This window comes from Pangasianodon hypophthalmus, chromosome 29, assembly GCF_027358585.1.
Source record: "Pangasianodon hypophthalmus isolate fPanHyp1 chromosome 29, fPanHyp1.pri, whole genome shotgun sequence".
NCBI lineage: Eukaryota > Metazoa > Chordata > Actinopteri > Siluriformes > Pangasiidae > Pangasianodon > Pangasianodon hypophthalmus.
In genome coordinates, this window is record NC_069738.1 from 755,463 (window position 1) to 783,450 (window position 27,988).

Genomic DNA, 27,988 nt, shown 5'->3' on the forward strand with positions numbered 1-27,988 from the left:
CTAACACTTTATATGCAGTAGTATAGTGTGATAGAGTAGACTTGGATATGGTTATATTATACTATTATAATAGTATAGTGTGGTAGTATAGGGTGCTATAGTATATTGTGATAGAGTATAGTATGATGTGGTCACATTATACTGTAGCTTATATGCCGTTGTATAGTGTGATAGAGTATAGTGTGAGAGTATAGTATGATTATGGTCACATTATACTGTAGTTTATACGCTGGAGTATAGTGTGCTATAGTATAGTGTGATAGAGTATAGTATGATTATGGTCACATTATACTGTAGTTTATACGCTGTAGTATAGTGTGCTATAGTATAGTGTGATAAAGTATAGTATGATTATGGTGACATTATATTGTAGCTTATACGCTGTAGTATAGTGTGATGGAGTATAGTATGCTTTTGGTCACATTATACTGTAGCTTATACACTGTAGTATAGTGTGCTACAGTATAGTGTGATAGAGTATTGTATGATTGTGGTCACATTATACTGTAGTTTATATGCAGTAGTATAGTGTGGTATAGTATAGTATGATTGTGGTCACATTATACTGTAGCTTATACGCTGTAGTATAGTGTGCTATAGTATAGTGTGGTATAGTATAGTATGATTATGGTCACATTATACTGTAGCTTATACGCAGTAGTATAGTGTGGTATACTATGATAGAGTACAGTATGATTGTAGTCACATTATACTGTAGCTTATATGCTATAGTATAGTGTGATAAAGTATAGTATGATTATGGTCACATTATACTGTAGCTTATACGCTGTAGTATAGTGTGGTATACTATGATAGAGTATAGTATGATGTGGTCACATTATACTGTAGCTTATACGCTGTAGTATAGTGTGCTATAGTATAGTGTGATAAAGTATAGTATGATTATGGTCACATTATACTGTAGTTTATATGCAGTAGTATAGTGTGGTATACTATGATAGAGTATAGTATGATGTGGTCACATTATACTGTAGCTTATACGCTGTAGTATAGTGTGCTATAGTATAGTGTGATAAAGTATAGTATGATTATGGTCACATTATACTGTAGTTTATATGCAGTAGTATAGTGTGGTATACTATGATAGAGTATAGTATGATTGTAGTCACATTATACTGTAGCTTATACGCTGTAGTATAGTGTGGTACACTATGATAGAGTATAGTATGATGTGGAGACATTATACTGTAGCTTATACGCTGTAGTATAGTGTGGTACAGTATACTGTGGTATAATATAGTATGATTGTAGTCACATTATACTGTAGCTTATACGCTGTAGTATAGTGTGGTACACTATGATAGAGTATAGTATGATGTGGAGACATTATACTGTAGCTTATACGCTGTAGTATAGTGTGGTACAGTATACTGTGGTATAATATAGTATGATTGTAGTCACATTATACTGTAGCTTATACGCTGTAGTATAGTGTGCTATAGTATAGTGTGGTATAGTATAGTATGATTATGGTCACATTATACTGTAGCTTATACGCTGTAGTATAGTGTGGTATACTATGATAGAGTATAGTATGATTGTAGTCACATTATACTGTAGCTTATACGCTGTAGTATAGTGTGCTATAGTATAGTGTGATAAAGTATAGTATGATTATGGTCACATTATACTGTAGTTTATATGCAGTAGTATAGTGTGCTATAGTATAGTGTGATAAAGTATAGTATGATGTGGACACATTATACTGTAGTTTATACGCTGTAGTATAGTGTGCTACAGTATAGTGTGATAGAGTATAGTATGATGTGGACACATTATACTGTAGCTTATACGCTGTAGTATAGTGTGCTACAGTATAGTGTGATAAAGTATAGTATGATTGTAGTCACATTATACTGTAGCTTATACGCTGTAGTATAGTGTGCTACAGTATAGTGTGATAGAGTATAGTATGATGTGGAGACATTATACTGTAGCTTATACGCTGTAGTATAGTGTGATATAGTATAGTGTGGTATAATATAGTATGATTGTAGTCACATTATACTGTAGCTTATACGCTGTAGTATAGTGTGCTATAGTATAGTGTGACAAAGTATAGTATGATTATGGTCACATTATACTGTAGTTTATATGCAGTAGTATAGTGTGGTATACTATGATAGAGTATAGTATGATGTGGAGACATTATACTGTAGCTTATACGCTGTAGTATAGTGTGCTACAGTATAGTGTGGTATAATATAGTATGATTGTAGTCACATTATACTGTAGCTTATACGCTGTAGTATAGTGTGCTATAGTATAGTGTGATAAAGTATAGTATGATTGTAGTCACATTATACTGTAGCTTATACGCTGTAGTATAGTGTGCTATAGTATAGTGTGGTATAATATAGTATGATTGTAGTCACATTATACTGTAGCTTATACGCTGTAGTATAGTGTGCTATAGTATAGTGTGGTATAGTATAGTATGACTATGGTCACATTATACTGTAGCTTATACGCTGTAGTATAGTGTGCTATAGTATAGTGTGATAAAGTATAGTATGATTGTAGTCACATTATACTGTAGCTTATACGCTGTAGTATAGTGTGCTACAGTATAGTGTGGTATAATATAGTATGATTGTAGTCACATTATACTGTAGCTTATACGCTGTAGTATAGTGTGCTATAGTATAGTGTGGTATAGTATAGTATGACTATGGTCACATTATACTGTAGTTTATATGCAGTAGTATAGTGTGGTATACTATGATAGAGTATAGTCATATTATACTGTAGCTTATACGCTGTAGTATAGTGTGGTACAGTATACTGTGGTATAATATAGTATGATTGTAGTCACATTATACTGTAGTTTATACGCTGTAGTATAGTGTGCTATAGTATAGTGTGATAAAGTATAGTATGATTATGGTCACATTATACTGTAGCTTATACGCTGTAGTATAGTGTGGTATACTATGATAGAGTATAGTATGATTGTAGTCACATTATACTGTAGTTTATACGCTGTAGTATAGTGTGCTATAGTATAGTGTGATAAAGTATAGTATGATTATGGTCACATTATACTGTAGCTTATACGCTGTAGTATAGTGTGCTATAGTATAGTGTGATAAAGTATAGTATGATGTGGACACATTATACTGTAGTTTATACGCTGTAGTATAGTGTGCTATAGTATAGTGTGATAAAGTATAGTATGATTATGGTCACATTATACTGTAGCTTATACGCTGTAGTATAGTGTGCTATAGTATAGTGTGATAAAGTATAGTATGATGTGGACACATTATACTGTAGTTTATACGCTGTAGTATAGTGTGCTACAGTATAGTGTGATAAAGTATAGTATGATGTGGACACATTATACTGTAGCTTATACGCTGTAGTATAGTGTGCTACAGTATAGTGTGATAAAGTATAGTATGATTATGGTCACATTATACTGTAGCTTATACGCTGTAGTATAGTGTGGTATACTATGATAGAGTATAGTATGATGTGGACACATTATACTGTAGCTTATACGCTGTATAAGCTGTGTGCTACAGTATAGTGTCATAGTGTGCTACAGTATAGTGTCATAAAGTATAGTATGATTATGGTCACATTATACTGTAGTTTATATGCAGTAGTATAGTGTGGTATACTATGATAGAGTATAGTATGATTGTAGTCACATTATATGACCTCAACCCCACTGAACACCTTTGGGATGAACTGGAACACCGACTGCACCCCAGACCTCCTCGACATCCCAACATCAGCGCCTGACCTCACTAATGCTCTTGTAGCTGAATGAACACAAATCCCCACAGCCACGCTCCAACATCTAGTGGAAAGACTTCGCAGAAGAGTGAAGCTCATTATAACAGCAAACACAGGGGGAATAAATCCATGCATATGTGTGATGGGCAGGTGTCCACATACCTTTGGCCATATAGTGCACACACACACACACACACCCACACTATGTTACTGTATTACGATTTTTCCACAAACCTTACCTAATGCACTTTTAACTTGTTTAACTCTCGTAATTTCAATAAGACTTTTATTTTAAAAGAAGAAATGAAGCGCCGCCATGTTATTGCAGCTCCAGCCAATGGCGTTGAGTTATCGCTGCAGCTGATCCGCGGTCGGTATGAATGGTCTCCGGGTGACGTCACGGTGCGCATATCTGATCTGAGGTCAGCGATAAGAGCACACACACTGCGAGTGGAGAGACAGGAAGAGCTGCGCAGCGTCTGAAAACACACACACACACACACACACACTCTCTCTCTGTTACACACACGTTTACAGTGTTTCACATTAAAGCGGACATTAAACGGTAACATTTCACACCGAGGGGAATTTAATATCCGCCATGATGAAGATAAAGATGATGATAATAGTGTAATGATTAACTGCCTCCTCCGCGCGCGCTGCTCCGGATAAGTGGCAGAAATATAAATTTCAGTTTCAGCTCTGATCATCTGTATTTCTGTGATTAATGCAGAAACTTCAGACAGAAAATGGCGGTATGTAAAGTGACTTTAACACTGTGGTGGTGTTTATGATCTGTGTGTTTGCTTCATTCTCAATGTTTAATCCAGCTGTTTGTGTAGAGCTTCATCTCTGTTTACATTTTACAGCTCTTCATCTGAACTTCCAACATAAACAACGTAAACACATGCAACAAATACAATCCTCATTCATTCATTATTACAGCGCGCGCGCGTGTCTTAATTTAGGTCCTCATTATATTTCTTTTCTTTATAATGTATCTGACTAAATAATCAATAAAATTTATTACATATGTGTGTAATTGTGGGGTTTGATTTAAAATGTAACAATGGGTCTAATGGAAGAGCGTTCGGGTCGTGTTCTAATGGAAGAGCGTTCGGGTCGTGTCCTAATGGAAGAGCGTTTGGGTCGTGTCCTAATGGAAGAGCGTTCGGGTCGCGTCCTAATGGAAGAGCGTTCGGGTCGTGTTCTAATGGAAGAGCGTTCGGGTCGTGTCCTAATGGAAGAGCGTTCGGGTCGTGTCCTAATGGAAGAGCGTTCGGGTCGCGTTCTAATGGAAGAGCGTTCGGGTCGCGTCCTAATGGAAGAGCGTTTGGGTCGTGTTCTAATGGAAGAGAGTTCGGGTCGTGTCCTAATGGAAGAGCGTTCGGGTCGTGTCCTAATGGAAGAGCGTTCGGGTCGTGTCCTAATGGAAGAGCGTTCGGGTCGTGTCCTAATGGAAGAGCGTTCGGGTCGCGTCCTAATGGAAGAGAGTTCGGGTCGTGTCCTAATGGAAGAGAGTTCGGGTCGCGTCCTAATGGAAGTGCGTTCGGGTCGTGTCCTAATGGAAGAGCGTTCGGGTCGCGTCCTAATGGAAGAGAGTTCGGGTCGTGTTCTAATGGAAGAGCGTTCGGGTCGTGTTCTAATGGAAGAGCGTTCGGGTCGCGTCCTAATGGAAGAGAGTTCGGGTCGTGTTCTAATGGAAGAGCGTTCGGGTCGTGTTCTAATGGAAGAGCGTTCGGGTCGTGTTCTAATGGAAGAGCGTTTGGGTCGCGTCCTAATGGAAGAGCGTTCGGGTCGTGTCCTAATGGAAGAGCGTTTGGGTCGTGTTCTAATGGAAGAGCGTTCGGGTCGTGTTCTAATGGAAGAGCGTTCGGGTCGCGTCCTAATGGAAGAGCGTTCGGGTCGTGTTCTAATGGAAGAGCGTTCGGGTCGTGTTCTAATGGAAGAGCGTTCGGGTCGTGTCCTAATGGAAGAGCGTTCGGGTCGTGTTCTAATGGAAGAGCGTTCGGGTCGTGTTCTAATGGAAGAGCGTTCGGGTCGTGTCCTAATGGAAGAGCGTTTGGGTCGTGTTCTAATGGAAGAGCGTTCGGGTCGCGTCCTAATGGAAGAGCGTTTGGGTCGCGTCCTAATGGAAGAGCGTTTGGGTCGTGTTCTAATGGAAGAGCGTTCGGGTCGTGTCCTAATGGAAGAGCGTTCGGGTCGTGTCCTAATCGAAGAGCGTTCGGGTCGTGTCCTAATCGAAGAGCGTTCGGGTCGTGTCCTAATGGAAGAGCGTTCGGGTCGCGTCCTAATGGAAGAGCGTTCGGGTCGCGTTCTAATGGAAGAGCGTTCGGGTCGTGTTCTAATGGAAGAGCGTTCGGGTCGTGTCCTAATGGAAGAGCGTTTGGGTCGTGTTCTAATGGAAGAGCGTTCGGGTCGTGTTCTAATGGAAGAGCGTTCGGGTCGTGTCCTAATGGAAGAGCGTTTGGGTCGTGTTCTAATGGAAGAGCGTTCGGGTCGTGTTCTAATGGAAGAGCGTTCGGGTCGTGTCCTAATGGAAGAGCGTTTGGGTCGTGTTCTAATGGAAGAGCGTTCGGGTCGCGTCCTAATGGAAGAGCGTTTGGGTCGTGTCCTAATGGAAGAGCGTTTGGGTCGTGTTCTAATGGAAGAGCGTTCGGGTCGTGTCCTAATGGAAGAGCGTTCGGGTCGTGTTCTAATGGAAGAGCGTTCGGGTCGTGTTCTAATGGAAGAGCGTTCGGGTCGTGTTCTAATGGAAGTGTGTTCGGGTCGTGTCCTAATGGAAGAGCGTTCGGGTCGTGTCCTAATGGAAGAGCGTTCGGGTCGTGTCCTAATGGAAGAGCGTTCGGGTCGTGTTCTAATGGAAGAGCGTTCGGGTCGTGTTCTAATGGAAGAGCGTTTGGGTCGTGTTCTAATGGAAGAGCGTTCGGGTCGTGTCCTAATGGAAGAGCGTTCGGGTCGTGTCCTAATGGAAGAGCGTTCGGGTCGTGTTCTAATGGAAGAGCGTTCGGGTCGTGTCCTAATGGAAGAGCGTTTGGGTCGTGTCCTAATGGAAGAGCGTTTGGGTCGCGTCCTAATGGAAGAGCGTTCGGGTCGCGTCCTAATGGAAGAGCGTTCGGGTCGCGTCCTAATGGAAGAGCGTTCGGGTCGTGTTCTAATGGAAGAGCGTTCGGGTCGTGTCCTAATGGAAGAGCGTTTGGGTCGTGTCCTAATGGAAGAGCGTTTGGGTCGCGTCCTAATGGAAGAGCGTTCGGGTCGCGTCCTAATGGAAGAGCGTTCGGGTCGCGTCCTAATGGAAGAGCGTTCGGGTCGTGTTCTAATGGAAGAGCGTTCGGGTCGTGTCCTAATGGAAGAGCGTTTGGGTCGCGTCCTAATGGAAGAGCGTTCGGGTCGCGTCCTAATGGAAGAGCGTTCGGGTCGCGTCCTAATGGAAGAGCGTTCGGGTCGTGTTCTAATGGAAGAGCGTTCGGGTCGCGTCCTAATGGAAGAGCGTTCGGGTCGCGTCCTAATGGAAGAGCGTTCGGGTCGCGTCCTAATGGAAGAGCGTTCGGGTCGCGTTCTAATGGAAGAGCGTTCGGGTCGCGTCCTAATGGAAGAGCGTTCGGGTCGTGTCCTAATGGAAGAGCGTTCGGGTCGCGTCCTAATGGAAGAGCGTTCGGGTCGCGTTCTAATGGAAGAGCGTTCGGGTCGTGTATCTAATGGAAGAGCGTTCGGGTTGTGTCCTAATGGAAGAGCGTTCGGGTCGTGTTCTAATGGAAGAGCGTTCGGGTCGTGTTCTAATGGAAGAGCGTTCGGGTCGTGTCCTAATGGAAGAGCGTTCGGGTCGTGTTCTAATGGAAGAGCGTTCGGGTCGCGTCCTAATGGAAGAGCGTTCGGGTCGTGTTCTAATGGAAGAGCGTTCGGGTCGTGTTCTAATGGAAGAGCGTTCGGGTCGTGTCCTAATGGAAGAGCGTTCGGGTCGCGTCCTAATGGAAGTGCGTTCGGGTCGCGTCCTAATGGAAGTGCGTTCGGGTCGCGTCCTAATGGAAGAGCGTTCGGGTCGCGTCCTAATGGAAGAGCGTTCGGGTCGCGTCCTAATGGAAGAGCGTTCGGGTCGTGTATCTAATGGAAGAGCGTTCGGGTCGCGTCCTAATGGAAGAGAGTTCGGGTCGTGTTCTAATGGAAGAGCGTTCGGGTCGCGTCCTAATGGAAGAGCGTTCGGGTCGTGTTCTAATGGAAGAGCGTTCGGGTCGCGTCCTAATGGAAGAGCGTTCGGGTCGTGTTCTAATGGAAGAGCGTTCGGGTCGTGTTCTAATGGAAGAGCGTTCGGGTCGTGTTCTAATGGAAGAGCGTTCGGGTCGTGTTCTAATGGAAGAGCGTTCGGGTCGTGTCCTAATGGAAGAGCGTTCGGGTCGCGTCCTAATGGAAGAGCGTTCGGGTCGCGTCCTAATGGAAGAGCGTTCGGGTCGCGTCCTAATGGAAGAGCGTTCGGGTCGCGTCCTAATGGAAGAGCGTTCGGGTCGTGTTCTAATGGAAGAGCGTTCGGGTCGTGTCCTAATGGAAGAGCGTTCGGGTCGTGTCCTAATGGAAGAGCGTTCGGGTCGTGTCCTAATGGAAGAGCGTTCGGGTCGCGTCCTAATGGAAGAGCGTTCGGGTCGCGTCCTAATGGAAGAGCGTTCGGGTCGTGTATCTAATGGAAGAGCGTTCGGGTCGCGTCCTAATGGAAGAGCGTTCGGGTCGCGTTCTAATGGAAGAGCGTTCGGGTCGTGTATCTAATGGAAGAGCGTTCGGGTCGTGTCCTAATGGAAGAGCGTTCGGGTCGTGTCCTAATGGAAGAGCGTTCGGGTCGTGTCCTAATGGAAGAGCGTTCGGGTCGTGTTCTAATGGAAGAGCGTTCGGGTCGTGTTCTAATGGAAGAGCGTTCGGGTCGTGTCCTAATGGAAGAGCGTTCGGGTCGCGTTCTAATGGAAGAGCGTTCGGGTCGCGTCCTAATGGAAGAGCGTTCGGGTCGCGTCCTAATGGAAGAGCGTTCGGGTCGCGTCCTAATGGAAGAGCGTTCGGGTCGCGTCCTAATGGAAGAGCGTTCGGGTCGCGTCCTAATGGAAGAGCGTTCGGGTCGCGTCCTAATGGAAGAGCGTTCGGGTCGCGTCCTAATGGAAGAGCGTTCGGGTCGCGTCCTAATGGAAGAGCGTTCGGGTCGCGTCCTAATGGAAGAGCGTTCGGGTCGCGTCCTAATGGAAGAGCGTTCGGGTCGCGTCCTAATGGAAGTGCGTTCGGGTCGCGTCCTAATGGAAGAGCGTTCGGGTCGCGTCCTAATGGAAGAGCGTTCGGGTCGCGTCCTAATGGAAGAGCGTTCGGGTCGCGTCCTAATGGAAGTGCGTTCGGGTCGCGTCCTAATGGAAGAGCGTTCGGGTCGCGTCCTAATGGAAGAGCGTTCGGGTCGCGTCCTAATGGAAGTGCGTTCGGGTCGCGTCCTAATGGAAGAGCGTTCGGGTCGCGTCCTAATGGAAGAGCGTTTGGGTCGTGTCTTTCTATTTGGGGAATTTTTCTTATTGATTTGTTTAACTTGTCTCAACATGTCCTTGGTCCTTCACATGAGCTTGGACACACGGTCCCCTCCAAAAGTATTGGAACAGCAAGGTCAATTCTTTTGTTTTTGCCATACACTGAAGACATTTGGGTTTGAGATCAAAAGATGAGAACTATATCAAAATATGAATATGCTCTCACAATGTTTCTGTCAGTTAGATTCTGAAAGAAAGTTCAGTTACCTATCAGAGCTCTGTAGAAGCAGCTAGGGCAAAATACTTTTTTGTCTAATACAGTAAATGAAATTCTGAACCTTGCTGTCCCAGGTGTTCCAGAGGCCACTGTTGAAACCGCAGAATTCTTAAAATCCTTTATTGCTAAGATTAAAAATATGAGGTAACTGATTTCAGCTTCAGTTCACAGTCTCTGTGATTTACTAATCTGTTCTGCCTTCCTAAACCAGTTTGAGCCTTTGTCACTGTCCAGTCTGACAGATCTAATCTTACACACGAGGCCTTCTACCTGGATGCAGTCCACACACTTCTTAGAGATGTGCTGCATGTTGGTGTTTATTATCCTATCCATAATAAACAGCTGCCTAGCAAGTAGTTCTGTTATATCTTGTTTTAAACATGCATTCATCCAGTCTTTTATCAAAAAGCCCGGTCTAGATCCATCTCAATAGTTTCAGACTAGTCTCTAAGCTACCTTTTATTTCAGAAGTTTTGGAAAAAGTTAATCAGCTTTCCTCAACTCCAGGTGAAAATAATATTTTGGAGAAATTAGGATTTGGTTCTGAAGCACACCTCAGCACAGAATCCATCCTCCACAAATTATCTAATGATCTTCTTTTAACTGTAGATTCTGGAAAGTGTGCTATTTTAATTTTACTGGTCCTCAGCAGCTTTGGATAAAGTGGATCTTACTATTCTTCTGGATGGATTTAATTGTATTGTTGGCATCCCGGGGACTGCTCTAAAGTGGTTTGCATCCTACCTCAAAGACGGTACATTTTCTGTGGGGATTGATAATTTCTCTTCTTCCTCAGCAGCAATCACCAGTGGTGTACTTCAGGGCTCCATCCTGGACCCTCTGCTGTACCTTGAATCTTTCGTAAATACGACATTTCCTACCATTTTTATGCTGATGAAACACACTGTATCTGCTATGGAAACCTGGAGAAAAAGGCTCTCTACAAATCCTCTTAGACTGTCTCATATGTTTAAAAACTTTCTCCACTTAAATAATGACAAGACAGAAGTGATTATATTTAATGAAATAAAACAAAACCACCATCTGTCTTTTTTCAGATGTTTGTGTTCTTCATTTCCATACACACTCTGCAGTTGCCTTATAATACACACACACACACACACACCATGATTTTGGAGTTTAAAGTACAAGAGAAACATTTGACTTTCAAATATTCGTTCCATTCCTCTGAGTGTTTTGGTTTTGCAGGGTGCTCTTGTGTAGTTTGTTACGTAGTGTTTTGCGTAATGTATTGCGTAGTGTGTTGCGTAATGGGTTACGTAGTGTGTTGCATATTATATTGTATTATTCCTATGGTAAATATGTTGCTTTATTTACATGTGCCACATTATAGTGCGTAAGATTTATTATACAGTCTATCGTCAAGTCTTTACATGAATATTTATATGAACAGTGTGCACTTAAGCTGGCATGGACTCCACAAGCTTGTTCCATTTTTATCTCAAATCCATGGAAGTTTCATCTGAACACATGCTTTAGATTAGACGTGAGAAAATATATATGTGTGTGTGTGTGTGAGCTAGCTTTGGGAAAGCCAGACTTCTTGCTGCATGACCTCTGGTGGACAGTGTGTCTCCTCCTGACTTCTGCTGGACAGTGTGTCTCCTCCTGACTTCTGCTGGACAGTGTGTCTCCTCCTGACTTCTGGTGGACAGTGTGTCTCCTCCAGACCTCTGCTGGACTGTTTGTCTCCTCCAGACTTCTGGTGGATGGTGTGTCTCCTTTTGACTGTACATCATAGGACAAACCATAAAACCATAGTGTATTAGTTTTTTTTTGTTTATTTTTCATGTGTGTGTGTCAGATTACAGATTGTCTGCGTGGGTGGCTTCTGTTTGGCCCCTTAATTGTGTAAAGTAAAATGAGTGTGTGCGTTTGTGTGTGTGTTTCTCAGCAGCTGTGTAAATATTAAACCCTGATGTACAGTTGCTCTCAGTTTTTGTACCTTACTGTCCCTCTGCTGAATATAGGAACTTGTCTGTCCCACACTGAACGTCGTGTCTCAAACCACCTTCAAACCACAAAGCGCAGAGGTTAAGAAACTGTCAGTAAGGATCTCTGTGCTGTGTCGATTAGCATATTAGCATTCGACTAGTAGTTTGCTAACAGATTGTGAATGCTTTGCTCTGCCTCCACTATTCCTCCCTCAACCTTTACTCGGGCTCCACCTCCACCACCAGCACTACTGTGCTTCCAACCATATTTCTGCCTCCATGCAGTGGGATGTAGTCTTGTAGTGTTTGTTCCGATGATGCAGTGGGATGTAGTCTTGTAGTGTTTGTTCTGATGACGCAGTGGGATGTGGTCTTGTAGTGTTTGTTCCGATGACGCAGTGGGATGTAGTCTTGTAGCGTTTGTTCCGATGACGCAGTGGGATGTGGTCTTGTAGTGTTTGTTCTGATGACGCAGTGGGATGTAGTCTTGTAGTGTTTGTTCTGATGACGCAGTGGGATGTGGTCTTGTAGTGTTTGTTCTGATGACGCAGTGGGATGTAGTCTTGTAGCGTTTGTTCTGATGACGCAGTGGGATGTAGTCTTGTAGTGTTTGTTCTGATGACGCAGTGGGATGATGCAGTGGGATGTAGTCTTGTAGTGTTTGTTCCGATGACACAGTGGGATGTAGTCTTGTAGTGTTTGTTCTGATGATGCAGTGGGATGTAGTCTTGTAGTGTTTGTTCTGATGATGCAGTGGGATGTAGTCTTGTAGTGTTTGTTCCGATGATGCAGTGGGATGTAGTCTTGTAGTGTTTGTTCCGATGATGCAGTGGGATGTAGTCTTGTAGTGTTTGTTCTGATGACGCAGTGGGATGTAGTCTTGTAGTGTTTGTTCTGATGATGCAGTGGGATGATGCAGTGGGATGTGGTCTTGTAGTGTTTGTTCTGATGACGCAGTGGGATGTAGTCTTGTAGCGTTTGTTCCGATGACGCAGTGGGATGTAGTCTTGTAGTGTTTGTTCTGATGACGCAGTGGGATGTAGTCTTGTAGTGTTTGTTCTGATGACGCAGTGGGATGTAGTCTTGTAGTGTTTGTTCTGATGACGCAGTGGGATGTAGTCTTGTAGTGTTTGTTCTGATGACGCAGTGGGATGTAGTCTTGTAGTGTTTGTTCTGATGACGCAGTGGGATGATGCAGTGGGATGTAGTCTTGTAGTGTTTGTTCTGATGACGCAGTGGGATGTAGTCTTGTAGTGTTTGTTCTGATGACACAGTGGGATGTGGTCTTGTAGTGTTTGTTCTGATGATGCAGTGGGATGTAGTCTTGTAGTGTTTGTTCTGATGACGCAGTGGGATGTAGTCTTGTAGTGTTTGTTCCGATGACGCAGTGGGATTTGGTCTTGTAGTGTTTGTTCCGATGATGCAGTGGGATGTAGTCTTGTAGTGTTTGTTCCGATGATGCAGTGGGATGTAGTCTTGTAGTGTTTGTTCTGATGATGCAGTGGGATGTAGTCTTGTAGTGTTTGTTCCGATGACGCAGTGGGATGTAGTCTTGTAGTGTTTGTTCCGATGATGCAGTGGGATGTAGTCTTGTAGTGTTTGTTCCAATGACACAGTGGGATGTAGTCTTGTAGTGTTTCTTCCGATGACGCAGTGGGATGTAGTCTTGTAGTGTTTGTTCTGATGACACAGTGGGATGTAGTCTTGTAGTGTTTGTTCTGATGACGCAGTGGGATGTGGTCTTGTAGTGTTTGTTCCGATGACGCAGTGGGATGTAGTCTTGTAGTGTTTGTTCTGATGACGCAGTGGGATGTAGTCTTGTAGTGTTTTTTCTGATGACACAGTGGGATGTGGTCTTGTAGTGTTTGTTCCGATGACGCAGTGGGATGTAGTCTTGTAGTGTTTATTCTGATGATGCAGTGGGATGTAGTCTTGTAGTGTTTGTTCTGATGACGCAGTGGGATGATGCAGTGGGATGTAGTCTTGTAGTGTTTGTTCTGATGACGCAGTGGGATGTGGTCTTGTAGTGTTTGTTCTGATGACACAGTGGGATGTGGTCTTGTAGTGTTTGTTCTGATGACGCAGTGGGATGATGCAGTGGGATGTAGTCTTGTAGTGTTTGTTCCGATGATGCAGTGGGATGTGGTCTTGTAGTGTTTGTTCCGATGACGCAGTGGGATGTAGTCTTGTAGTGTTTGTTCTGATGACGCAGTGGGATGTAGTCTTGTAGTGTTTGTTCTGATGACACAGTGGGATGTGGTCTTGTAGTGTTTGTTCCGATGACGCAGTGGGATGTAGTCTTGTAGTGTTTATTCTGATGATGCAGTGGGATGTAGTCTTGTAGTGTTTGTCCCGATGACACAGTGGGATGTAGTCTTGTAGTGTTTGTTCTGATGACGCAGTGGGATGTAGTCTTGTAGTGTTTGTTCTGATGACGCAGTGGGATGTAATCTTGTAGTGTTTGTTCCGATGACGCAGTGGGATGTAGTCTTGTAGTGTTTGTTCTGATGACGCAGTGGGATGATGCAGTGGGATGATGCAGTGGGATGTGGTCTTGTAGTGTTTGTTCCGATGATGCAGTGGGATGTAGTCTTGTAGTGTTTGTTCTGATGACGCAGTGGGATGTAGTCTTGTAGTGTTTGTTCTGATGACGCAGTGGGATGTAGTCTTGTAGTGTTTGTTCCGATGACGCAGTGGGATGTAGTCTTGTAGTGTTTGTTCCGATGATGCAGTGGGATGTAGTCTTGTAGTGTTTGTTCCGATGACACAGTGGGATGTAGTCTTGTAGTGTTTCTTCCGATGACGCAGTGGGATGTAGTCTTGTAGTGTTTGTTCTGATGACACAGTGGGATGTAGTCTTGTAGTGTTTGTTCTGATGACGCAGTGGGATGTGGTCTTGTAGTGTTTGTTCCGATGACGCAGTGGGATGTAGTCTTGTAGTGTTTGTTCTGATGACGCAGTGGGATGTAGTCTTGTAGTGTTTGTTCTGATGACACAGTGGGATGTGGTCTTGTAGTGTTTGTTCCGATGACGCAGTGGGATGTAGTCTTGTAGTGTTTATTCTGATGATGCAGTGGGATGTAGTCTTGTAGTGTTTGTTCTGATGACGCAGTGGGATGATGCAGTGGGATGTAGTCTTGTAGTGTTTGTTCTGATGACGCAGTGGGATGTGGTCTTGTAGTGTTTGTTCTGATGACACAGTGGGATGTGGTCTTGTAGTGTTTGTTCTGATGACGCAGTGGGATGATGCAGTGGGATGTAGTCTTGTAGTGTTTGTTCTGATGATGCAGTGGGATGTGGTCTTGTAGTGTTTGTTCTGATGACGCAGTGGGATGATGCATTGGGATGTAGTCTTGTAGTGTTTGTTCTGATGATGCAGTGGGATGTAGTCTTGTAGTGTTTGTTCTGATGATGCAGTGGGATGTAGTCTTGTAGTGTTTGTTCTGATGACGCAGTGGGATGATGCATTGGGATGTAGTCTTGTAGTGTTTGTTCTGATGATGCAGTGGGATGTAGTCTTGCAGTGTTTGTTCTGATGATGCAGTGGGATGTAGTCTTGCAGTGTTTGTTCTGATGATGCAGTGGGATGTAGTCTTGCAGTGTTTGTTCCGATGATGCAGTGTGATGATGCAGTGGGATTATGCAGTGTGGTGTTGTATTTTGGTGTTTGTTGTAGTGTTTACCAGTTGTAACAGAGCTGTGGTGCAATAATGTCACCTGAGCTGCATATTAGGAAGTTCCTTCTGTAAAACAGGAAGTAGGTCAGAAAGATGACCTGAATGAGCGAGTTATTTCAGGTGTGTTTTTTTGAGCCTTTGACACTGCTCTGAATGTGTGTGTGTGTGTGTGTGTGTGTTTTCAGACATGTTGAGCTTTGAGCTGCAGTAACATACTTTCTCTGGAGAAACATCATGGAACCTGGAACTGACACACAGGGAGATCCGGACAAACCTCTGGTGAGTAACACACACAGACACACACACACACACACACACACACACAAATACAGTCATATCTATGAATACACATCTATATATAAGGAGAGAACTGCTGTGTGTCTGTCTGTCTGTCTGTCTGTCTATATGTGTAAAGATAAGGAGGAAATATGTCAGTACCACACAGGAAGTCACTTTCTGTGGTGTGTATATGTATATATATGTGTGTGTGTGTGTGTATGTATATGTATATATATATATATATATATATATATATATATATGTATATATATAGTCAGGCCCATAAGTATTTGGACAGTGATACAATTTTTCATAATTTTGCCTCTGTACACCACCACAATGGATTTGAAATGAAGCACTCAAGATGTGATTGAAGTAATTGAAATATTGCATTAACCGTTTAGGAATTGCAGACATTTTTTTACAGAGTCCCTCCATTTTCCCAGGCTCAAAAGTAACCGGACAAACTAACATAATCATAAATATTAGGATTATTTCTAATACTTAGATGCAAATCCTTTGCAGTAAATGAGTATCTGTAGTCTGGACCCCATGAACATCACCAAATGCTGAGTTTCCTTCCTTGAAATGCTTTGCCAAGTCTTTACTGCAGCCGCCTTCAGTTGCTGCTTGTTTGTGGGTCATTCTGCCTTCAGTTTTGTCTTCAGTAAGTGAAAAGGATATTCTATTGGGTTGAGGAATGGCTGTAATTCCTAAACGGTTAATGCAACTCCTTGAATTAAAGCTGAAAACTTTAACTCCTTAAACTTCTTGAATTAATGCTGAAAGTCTACACTTCAATCACATCTTGATTGCTTCATTTTAAATCCACTGAGGTGGTGTACAGAGACAAAATTACAATATTAAGTACAAATACTTACGGACCTGACAGTCTATATATATATAAAAATGAGACTGATGGGGAAAAGATTCACTGCATGTGTATGTGCAGGTGCATTGTCGCGTGTGTGTTTTTCCTGATGCTTTCCTGTAGAAGCCTAAGCACTTCAGTGTAAAATCGCTGATTAACAGTCTGTCCAGGGGGAACAAACTCGCTATAAACAAGTTGATAACTTCAATAAAATAGATTTCACGTGAAAACTATAATGAATTTTCTGGTTACACAACTGCACTGTTTGTCCATGTAGTACACAGTTATAGGAGGGAACGACTTATAATCGCACTATCCGGTGTCACCCACAGTTCAACCACATGATTGTACAGTGACTATTTGCTGGTACAGAGAGGAACTTTGGAATTGAATAAAGTATTATCTGACTGGGTAAGGGGAAATTTTAATTCCAGACTTAACTAGTGCATATGACTGTGTGACAGGAATGTTTAATTCTGTGATAAATGTTAATTCTATGTATTTGGATTTTCTGTGCATGTCAGGAGAAAGTTCCATCTATAAGCGCACTCAGAGAGTCCATCCCTCAAACAATATGTAAATGTATATTCAATTAATTCAATTTTATTTGTATAGTGATTTTAACAATGGACATTGTCAGAAAGCAGTTTTACAGAATTAAAAAAAAAATCTGGATATAAATTTAAAATTTATCCCTAATGAGGAAGCCAGAGGTGATGGTGGTGAGGAAAAACTCTCTGAGACGATATGAGGAAGAAAGCTTGAGAGGAACCAGACTCAAAAGGGACCCATCCTCATCTGGGTGACACCCGATAGTGCGATTATAAATCATTCCCTTCTGTAACTGTGTACTACATGGACAAATAGTGCAGTTGTCTAACCAGGAGCTTATTAGCAACTTATGAGTATGAGCATCAGAGTCATTTCTGAATTCATTATCGTTTTAACTTGAAGTCTGTTTTATTGAGCCGAAGTTATTAACTGTTCAGTGTTGGAGACTTGTTCGTAGCAATTGCACTCCTAAAGATATCCAAGGAAGAACATTCACGGCCAACTTTATGGATTCTAAGTGGTACCATCCACGGTAATCTCATGGTGATCTTCAGGCCGTCCATGTGGGCCATCCTCAGCAACAGCGAATGATTTTCAAGTGATGAGATCTCCAACCAGAAGTAGGGCATCAGGATGGATCAGGCAGGTCTGGAGACCAGAAGGGGTCAGGATCACTGGCATCTCAGAAGTAGCATGTGTAGCTCGACAGAGAGTGAGGGAGAGAGAGAGATGGAGAGAGAGGGAGAGATTGTTAGGTAAGCTTATTGTATCTGTTATGGTTAAGGACAATGTACTTTGCGTGCAGAGTGCAAGCAGGGACTCCGGCAAGACTAGCTATAACAGCATAACTAAAAGGGAGAGCCAGAAGCTAACACAGACAGCTAACACAGACATGAGGGAGTCCTGGGACATAAGGCAGCCAGCCATTCCACCGTCGACAAGCCTGAGTGAACGTGTGAGAGTGGGGGGGCGACAGCATCCAAACATCCCAGTTCACCACAACACTCTATGCCTGTGAAACCCTCCAGACCTGCCCCTGTACCTAAGAAAACTATTCACAAAAGGCTTGACTAAACAAATATGTTTTCAGCCGAGACTTAAACACTGAGACTGTGTCTGAGCTCCGAACACTAAGTGGAAGGCTGTTCCATAACTGTGGTGCTTTGTAAGAGAAAGCTCTACCCCCAGCTGTAGCCTTCACTATTCGAGGTACCAACAAATAGCCTGCACCTTTTGATCTGAGTAGGCATGACGGATCATAAAAGACCAAAAGTTCGCTCAGGTACTGTGGCGCGAGACCATTTATTGCTTTATAGGTTAATAGTAGTATTTTATTATCAATACGAAATTTGACTGGGAGCCAATGCAGTGTGGATAAGATAGGGGTGATGTGGTCATATCTTCTGGTTCTAGTAAGGACTCTCGCTGCTGCATTCTGGACTAACTGGAGCTTGTTTATGCATCTACTGGAACATCCAGACAGTAAGGCATTACAGTAATCCAACCTAGAGGTAACAAAAGCATGAACTAATTTTTCTGCATTGTGTAGTGACAATATATTTCTTATTTTAGCAATATTTCTGAGATGAAAGAAAGCAATCCTAGTGATATTATCTACATGAGCTTCAAAAGAAAGACTAGAGTCGATAATCACACCAAGGTCTTTTACTGCTGCACATGATGAAACAGAAAGGCCACCCAGAGTTATTATGTAATCAGAAAGCTTACTTCTAGCTGCATGTGGTCCTAGTACAAGTACTTCTGTCTTGTCAGAATTAAGTAAGAGAAAGTTAATAAACATCCAGTTTCTAATGTCTTTTACACATTCCTCAACTTTATTAAGCTGGTGTCTGTCATCTGGCTTTGCTGAAACATACAACTGTGTGTCATCAGCGTAACAGTGGAAGCTAATACCATGCTTACGAATAATTTTACCTAGAGGTAGCATATATAGAGAAAAGAGCAGTGGGCCTAAAACAGAGCCTTGTGGAACACCAAACTTTACCTTAGTATGAGAAGAGAAGTCACTATTTACATCTACAAACTGATAACGATCAGTCAAATAAGACCTGAGCCAGGAAAGGGCCATTCCCTTAATGCCTACTACATTTTCTAGTCTATTGAGGAGAATAGCATGATCAATAGTATCAAAAGCTGCACTAAGGTCAAGCAGCACAAGCAAGGAGACACAACCCTGATCAGAGGCCAGTAGTAGGTCATTTACCACTTTAACCAGCGCTGTCTCTGTGCTATGATGAGGCCTAAATCCTGACTGATACATTTCATGAATGTTATTCCTATGTAAGTATGAGCATAGCTGCTGTGCTACAACCTTTTCTAGGACCTTGGAGATAAAGGGGAGGTTTGGTATTGGTCTATAGTTAGACAGCTGACAGGGGTCAAGGTCAGGTTTTTTAATCAGGGGCTTGATAACTGCTAATTTAAAAGATTTAGGTACATAGCCAATGCTAAGGGAAGAATTGATTATCTTTAAAAGAGGTTTGATTGTTTCAGGAATTATCTGTTTGAGGAAACAAGTAGGTAAAGGATCTAGTGTACAGGTTGATGATTTTGATGATGAAATTAGTGAAATTAGTTCAGTCTCTTCAAGGGGAGTAAAACGTAATTGTTGATCTGATATTATTATATTATCATCTACAGGGTTAGTTATAGAACTGTTCGATTTTAAATTAATAGTCTGATTGGTTTGAAAAACACAAATTAAACTCACAATCATTTGTTGTAAAGTACACTAACCCATCCAACAAAAAAATACACACTTGGCCATTGAGGGTAAAAGGGGAATGTGCTTGAGCAGATAAAGCACCCCCTCCTCCCAATACTGTATTTATTGTATTGGCTCCACCTTCTAGACAGAGTTTAAATAACTACAAGTAAAAAATTAATATAACCTCTTCTTAATTTTAAATTTCGCAATCAGTGTTTAAATTTCAAATAAATCAGTGTAGACTTGACAAGAATGAAATACACCATGAGTCAGCATGATTCACATACACCAGTCATCTTCATGTAAAGAACTGAACAGTTGAAGAATCATGATCCTCCTGTGAAGAGGATCTTCAGGGTCTGGTAGTTGTACCGTCTCTGAAGCTAAATTTGGATTTAAAAAAGAAGAATATTACTGTACACTTTTACTGTACATTTCATTACTCTCATTCCACTTCTGTATACATCTGGTGCTAAGTGCAGAGTTTTCTTTTTATTATTATTAGAAGGATGCAACAGATACTAAATTACTGAATTAAATTTGAAAATGACTGTTCTGGAAATGCGTATGTAGCCCCTCCCACCCGCAAAACTGGCCCGACTTGAAGAAGTATGTCTAGGGGAAATCACAAGTTAAAGTCCTAGGGATGGGAGGCACATCTAAAATTACTTTAGTTGTAAAGCGTGTTTACTAACCAAGCAATAACCAATATTTAAATATAACCCTGAGTCTCAGATTTCAGTATTTAGTGTTCAGAATCGAATGTTCAGAATTTGGGAATGACTACTTAATTACCTCCCCCTGTATATCTTACCTCTAGGTTCTAGTCTCAATGGGAATATTCAGTTATAATAGTAGCATGTACCCATTCCCCTTTGTCACCAGCAAATCACAGGAGATAAAAAAAAAATAGTCAATAAACATTGACATTTATTAACTTCCCAATTTTAATTTAAATCCAATTAAACCAATCAATCAAACCCTATACATTTTAAATCCCAAAATAAACAAATGCAATGGAAATGAGTGATTACATTAACTGTAAAATTACACATAATATGAATGATTCAAAATCAAGTTATGCCAAAAAAATACAAAATATTCATATTACCCAGCTGAGATTTAAGCTTTTTCTCGTTGGTGCGCGATGTTGGAGCTCATTAACTGGGAAACATGTACGAGTACTCGCAAAATCCGATGAAACAGCGAATTCCAACAACACAGTACCTGCTTAGAAGACACGAGGAAGTGATGACAGGGTCAGCAGATCCAGTCGAGAAAGGTTGTCCATGAACCATCACTCACAGAGATGAATCGGATGACATGTCCAAGCAAATCCTCCATCTTGTGAAGCAAACAGGCCCCAATTAGCAGCCTCGGTCTCTTCTAGCAGATCGCTTCGTATCCCTGGATTTTGTTGTTCTTCGCTCTCACTGAACTCCGAACCTTCCGAAATGTTCGTCAGTACTTGGACGCTAAATAAACACCCATTTAGTCTTTCTTCCAAGCTTGCCAACGGATTAGCTGGAAGAAAACAAAACCGCGACATCTTCCTTCATATAAGTATTTAAACTGGATATTTTGTTTTAAACAGTAGGATTTTTATTAAAACCTTTTATACATTTTTTCATCAGCCTATATCTATTTCTGTTACCTGATATCTGGTGGATATTCTTAATGAAATCATTTATATATTATTTATAAAATTTAAAACATGTTTATTAAATAAATTACATAGTTTAAGTGTCAGGTAATACCTGGGAGGGATTTACTATCATTATAAATTCTTAATGCCTGTAACACAGCTTTAAGAACATAATATACAGTATGTATTATATTTTATAGATGACTCACAGAGAGCATCAGAAATTACAAGAAGCATAGGAGAGATGATTGTAAGGGACCTCCAGCCAATCTCAGTTGTAGAAGACAGAGGATTTATTGCTCTTGTCAAGATTCTTGATCCACGTTACCAGATCCCTAGCCGGAAAAAGCTGACGGAGGGCACAATTAACAACATGTATGCTGACTGTAAAGCCAAAGTAAAGGCAGCATTACAACATCCAAACCATGTCATTCTCACAACAGATATGTGGACCTCAAGGTCCACAGAGGCATATTTAACTGTGACCTGTCATTTTATTGACAACTGGCAAATGCAGGAATTTGTGCTAGAAACTTGCCATTTCAGTCTACAGCACACAGCTGACAATATTAGTGCAGAGCTGAAAAGAATAGCTGAAGAATGGGGCATAACTCAAAAGGTGCTTGCAGTTGTCACAGACAACGGTGCAAATATGGTTTCTGCAGTACATAAGACTGGATGGAAGCATTATCCATGTTTTGCCCACACATTAGCAGACCTCTCACCTGCTGGAAAAATGCAGAAGCATTGTATCCTTTTTCCACCACAGCACAAAAGCCACAGAGAAGCTTAAACAGATACAAAATCAACTGAAAGTGGCAGAACATAAACTGATTATTTCAGTTGAATCCAGGTGGATTTCAGCTTTCTACATGTTGGAGAGGCTACATGAACAAATGGATCCAGTTACCACAGCCCTCTGTGTACTTGGGAAGAGTGACCTGTGCTTTACAAATGAAGAGCGGTCTCTTAACCACCTGATCATTGAGGCCTTGAAACCTTTTGAGGAGGCAACACGTGAAGTATCAGCAGAAAAACACATTTCTGTCTCAAAGGTCATTCCTCTAGTATCACTGCTGCTTAGAGCAACTGCTGCCTGTGAGTGTCAAGGCAGCTCTTTTACCACAGAACTGGCACAGCAATGTCAGCGTAGATTCTGTGGGATTGAAACACAGCCTTGCTGCCAGCACCTTTCTTGACATTAGGTTTAAGCACCTGGCATTTCGTGACAAAGATCACGTAGAAGCTGTGAAAAAGCGACTCCTATCTGAAATGCGGGATGTCCACTTGGCTGCTGCACCACTAGAAGCTACCTCAACATCTGTCCTAAGGTCTGTGTCAGAACCTACAGCAAGCTGTGCTTCATCAGTGACAGTGACTCCTCCAGTGACCCCATATACTGCATCATCTACAGCTAAAGGAGGCATATGGGGGATTTTGACTTGCAGGTTCTATCAGCACAACAACAATCAGGAAGGAGTGATTCTATAATTGAAATGCGTCGCTATGCTGAAGAAAAAATAGTTCCCCGAAACCAAGACCCATTAGTTTGGTGGAGAAATCATGAACAAACCTTCCCAGCTCTCAGCAAACTAGCAAAAAAATATGTTGGGATCACTGCATCATCTGTCCCTTCTGAGAGAATTTTTTCCAAAGCAGAGGAGTTGATCAAAGTCAAAGAAGAAACAGGCTAAAGGGGAAAAATGTCAACAAAAACTTATAAATCAGTTCTAAATCTATCATTTAATGTTTTACACAGACTGGCTGTGTCTATCAGTACATGCACAAATGAAGAGTCTAACTTCAGTGTAAGATTCAACCTGAAGTTCAGCTGATTTGACATTTAAATAATTTAAAGTGTTTCTAGCCTCACAGACATCCCTGGTTTGATTTTCAGTGCATTCCAGTCTATTGACTTTTATCAAGGTTTTATTTATTTTATTTAATTTTATTTTCAAAAGCAAGAGAGTTGATCAGTCAAAGGAAAAAAAAGGCTCATGAGGAAAATGTTAATGTCAACATTCACTTGTTTCATCTCAAAAACCTGTAAAGGGAAGAAATGTTGAAACATTACGTGACAAATATTGAAAACGGTTTGTAGAATGTGTTATATATTTGTTATACAAGTTGCTATTTGATTAATAGTGTTCAGTATTTTTTAATAAATGTAGCAAAAAAGAACTCATGTCTGTTGCAGTTTATTTAATATTAATAATGATGGCTCAAAAGACACTATAAAATCACTTACATAAAAATATTTCATAGAAGTATCGGTATCGATATCAATATCAGCGATACTTGTCTTGAAAGTACTTGGTATCGGATCGAAAAGAAAAGAAGTGGTATCGCCCATCCCTACCTGACGGTGATCTGAGCGCCCCCTGGTGGCTGCACACTGCCAGCTCCCCTGCAGGACATCCTGCACCCGATCAGTCACAGTCACATTTTCATTCTCTTAAATAGCTTTTACATTTTATATTTATATTTCCTATATATATACATTTTGTATATTGTATATTGTACTTGTTTTACAGTATGTTTGTTTTTTACTGTGGAACTCTAGTGTTTAAGCGCACGTTTTCACCCGGAGATATTATAAGGAACCGACAACCGGAAGTCAGTGTGAAGCAAGCGGAAGTTTACTTATCCTCCGGCGTGTGTGCAGTGTTAAGGATCAGTTTCGTTGCAGTTTATTTCGTTTTCTGTCGTTTAAGTCGCCGATTGTGTAGGAAAAATGTCTGACAACGAAGACAAGTAAGTTAATTTTATAAAAAGTTAACACATTTAAGTCTGTTAAACTGATTAAAAGGATGAATAGTGGAGCAGTGTTTCATCAACATGGCGTCTGAGTGTTTCCCAAAGTCCAGCTCCTCACTGCGTTATATCACATATAATGTGTTATATTTTATATTATATTACACAGTGTCTATATCACACAGTGTCTATTATTACACAGTATAATATTTTATATTATATCACATATAATGTCTATATTACACAGTGTCTATATCACACAGTGTTTCTATTACACAGTGTGTCTGAAGTATATTACACAGTTTATATATATATTATATTATATCACACAGTGTCTGTTACACAGTGTGTCTGAAGTATATTACACAGTTTATATATATATTATATTATATCACACAGTGTCTATTACACAGTGTGTCTGAAGTTGATCCCTGAGGTGTTGTATAAATCCACTGTCCCTCGCTGGGATCTGCAGGGTGGATCTCCTGAGAGATCAGATCCACTGTCCTGGTGCAGGGGATCAGTTTCATAGGTTTCTGCTGCACTGATGGAGATTTCTGTCATTAATATATTAGTATGTTATTTATAAATGGGTGCTTTGTGTCTTTCTCAGTGCCATAATTATGCTCACTAATGATAATGAAGCTGAGTTCAGCACCAGTACAGCTAAGTCTAACTAAATAAATGTTAAAAATTAATATATTAGTGTGTTACTTAAATATATATATCAGTTATATCATACACACTCACCAGCCGCTCTTTATTCTCTCTCTTGAAGTTAATAAGACAGAATCGCAGTGTGTTCCGCATGTTACTGAGAAACCACAAAGAAGCATAAACTCCTCCGTCCTGAAGATGTCACACTCCTTACAGTTACAGCTTTACCTCTGACTGTTACAAAGCCCTGACACTGGAGACTCCTTCCATAACTGTTACAGAAACGTCTCCTTACAGACATTACAGACTTCCCCATACTGTTTATCGATCGATGTCGCAGTATTTAAGTGTAAGCTTTATTTTAGAGTAAAGTATTACAGTTTGCGCCTGAAAGTAGAACTCAGATGCTTCTGATGATGTAGAAATGTAATGTCAGCATATGATCACACAGAATCAACTCAGTGTGTGTGTGTGTGTGTGTGTGTGTGTGTGTGTGTGTGGTTAACAGCTTTGATGATGGAGATTTTGATGATGTGGAGGAGGATGAGGGGCTGGACGACCTGGAAAACGTGGAGGATGTAAGATTTATTCTCAATCCATGCTTCAGTTTAGTTATTTTTACTGACAAAACTTCTGATTCATCAATACAGAGTGTACGATCAGATCTGTGTGTGTGCGTGTGTGTGCGTGTGTGTGCGTGTGTGTGCGTGTGTGTGCGTGTGTGTGCGTGTGTGTGCGTGCAGGAGGATCAGGAGAACGTACAGATCCTCCCTGCAGGAGAAGGACAGCAGGCCAATCAGAAGAGGATCACTACACCGTACATGACCAAATACGAGAGAGCCAGAGTGCTGGGCACTAGAGCACTACAGATTGCGTAAATACACACACACACACACACACACACACACACACACACACACACACACACACACACTCACTGTCCAGTTTAATAGGAACACCTGTGCACCGCCTCATTCATGCAATCATTTACATTTATCTCATTTAGCTGACACTTTCTTCCAAATAAAAAGAAGACGTATGTTTTAGTCAGGATGCAGCTGAGCAGTTGCGGGTTTTAAACCCGGTGCTGAATCACATGACTGCATAAATATGTACAGGTGTTCCTAATAAAGTGACCAATGAGTGTGTTTCTTCTCTCACATACACATTCACCTGACACACACCATCTCTCTGTATTAATATTATAACTGTAAGCCAGTGAGAGTTGAGTGACATCACTTCCTGTCCACACAGGATGTGTGCGCCAGTGATGGTGGAGTTGGAGGGAGAGACCGACCCTCTGCAGATCGCCATGAAGGAGCTCAAGTACGTCTCACACACACGCACACACACACACACACACACACACACACACACACTGAACCGTCTCCATGGTTACTCAGAAACACTGTATAGAGTTTGTTATTAACGCTATTTATGCACTATATACTTTGGGACAAACAGCAAACACTGTCTTCAATTCATTATATATTTTATTTTTAACTATATATTTTAACTAACATCTTTATTTTTAAATATATATGTTTTTTTAACTTCATCTTTTATTTTTAAAGGTTTTAACGGTTCTCTGAGTAACTGAGTCACTGTTACCCCCCTGAAGTTGATTATTTTCCTCTAACAGCACGTCCCTCGTGTTTATTCCTCTTACACCACAGCAACTTACCAATGAGTACCAAAGTTATATTTATTAAAGAACATGTCATACTTTTTATCCGTTTACAGTTACATTCATTGTTAGTGAAACAAGTTAGTTCCTGTTGTCACTTACGGTATAGCAGCTATAAACACTCGTTCCCTCACCAGAGTCTCTCTTTATTCTCTCTCTTCAAGTTAATAAGATTAAAAACACCACAGCTTGTTCCGCATGTTAGTGAGAAACCGCAAAGAAGCGTAAACTCCTCTGTCCTGAAGACGTCGCAAAACTTACAGTTCCAGCTTTACCTCTGACTGTTACAAAGCGCTGACACTGGAGACTCCTTCCATACATGTTACAGAAATAAACATAAGTTACAGACTTCCCCATATTGTTTATCAATCACACATGTTTTGCTTTTTAAATTAGTGAAGCTCTCGCTGTACACGTCCCTGTGAATGAGCTGTTACTATAGTAACAATAATGTATTAGAACGAGCGCATTAATATAAACCTGCACTACTGTCAGAGCTGCTGGTGTAGAGAATTAATCAACACCTGACGACCAATCAGAGTGCAGAACTCAGCAGCGATGAGACTTATAAAAGTTAGAATGTGCTGTGTTTTTCCTCTGCTTCCTGTTGAACAGGAAGTGTGAAACCTGACTTGTAACACTGAAACCTTTATTCTGGTGTTCAGACTTTGACGTAGTGTTTAAATGTTATTCGCTTTGTGGTTTACAGAAGCAGAAAAATCCCCATCATCATCCGGAGGTATCTGCCTGACGGGAGCTATGAAGACTGGGGCTGTGACGAGCTTATCATCACTGACTAACACACACACACACACACACACACACACGTTTATACAGCCTCAGTGTTCTGACTGGGAATGAAACTCATCAGTGAATCTGTAAACAGCGATTAAAGCTAAAACACACACTCATATATAAACGTAATCATCAGCAAGGGTCTCTGGTTTAAAATAAACACACACACAAATAAAAACACACCCATCAGTACACACTTTCCTGCACAATGGCCTCAGTGTGAGTGCGCGTGCAGTGAGTACCTCTCTCCACTAGAGGGAGTAAAGTCACATTTTCATTGTGAAGTGAATTTTAGTTTTTATTAATGTAATGGAATAAATCTTTTTGTATAAAAGATATCCAGAGTTGTTATGTTTTATTTATCTTTATAAGAGCGGGAATGTTTTTAATAAAGCTCCTGGAGGAATAAACTGAAAGCTTTAGATCTGTAGCTGGTGGGTCTGAGTACTGATTCTGGGTTTGTCATTAAATCTAAAAAGATCCAGAATATCTGAGTGTAAACATAAAGCTCTTGAATAAAGGCCTGTCTTGTTCAGACAGCGTTGGATCTGGATCTTTAGATCTGTTTAATCTAGATTTAACCTGCTTTATTGTTTAATGAAACTGTATATTTCTAAAGCAATGCTGAAGTAAATGGATTTTAGTAGTTTCCTCTCTCCAGTGTTTTTAATCACGGTGTGGTTGTTATTATTTAAATCTGAATTTAAGGGTTTTTTTATCTGAATCTGTCAGTTTTACATTGGGATTTATAATGACTGTACAGCAAATGTAGACATGTTTACAAACACACAGAAACACCCTAGCAACCAACTGGGTTAGCATAGCAACCACCAAGCAACACCCTATAATTATAATGATAATTA

General features: G+C 41.4%; 1 protein-coding gene across 1 annotated transcript; it reads left to right on the top strand.

Annotated features, from left to right (window-relative positions):
* Window positions 1-23,826: 23,826 nt before the first annotated feature.
* polr2f (RNA polymerase II, I and III subunit F) lies at window positions 23,827-27,461 on the top strand. Its single transcript, XM_034301709.2, has 5 exons — window positions 23,827-23,986; window positions 25,152-25,221; window positions 25,387-25,517; window positions 25,898-25,969; window positions 27,040-27,461. The coding sequence occupies exons 1-5, from the start codon at window positions 23,967-23,969 to the stop codon at window positions 27,128-27,130; spliced, it is 384 nt and encodes a 127-aa protein (XP_034157600.1). The 5' UTR covers window positions 23,827-23,966; the 3' UTR covers window positions 27,131-27,461.
* Window positions 27,462-27,988: the final 527 nt, after the last annotated feature.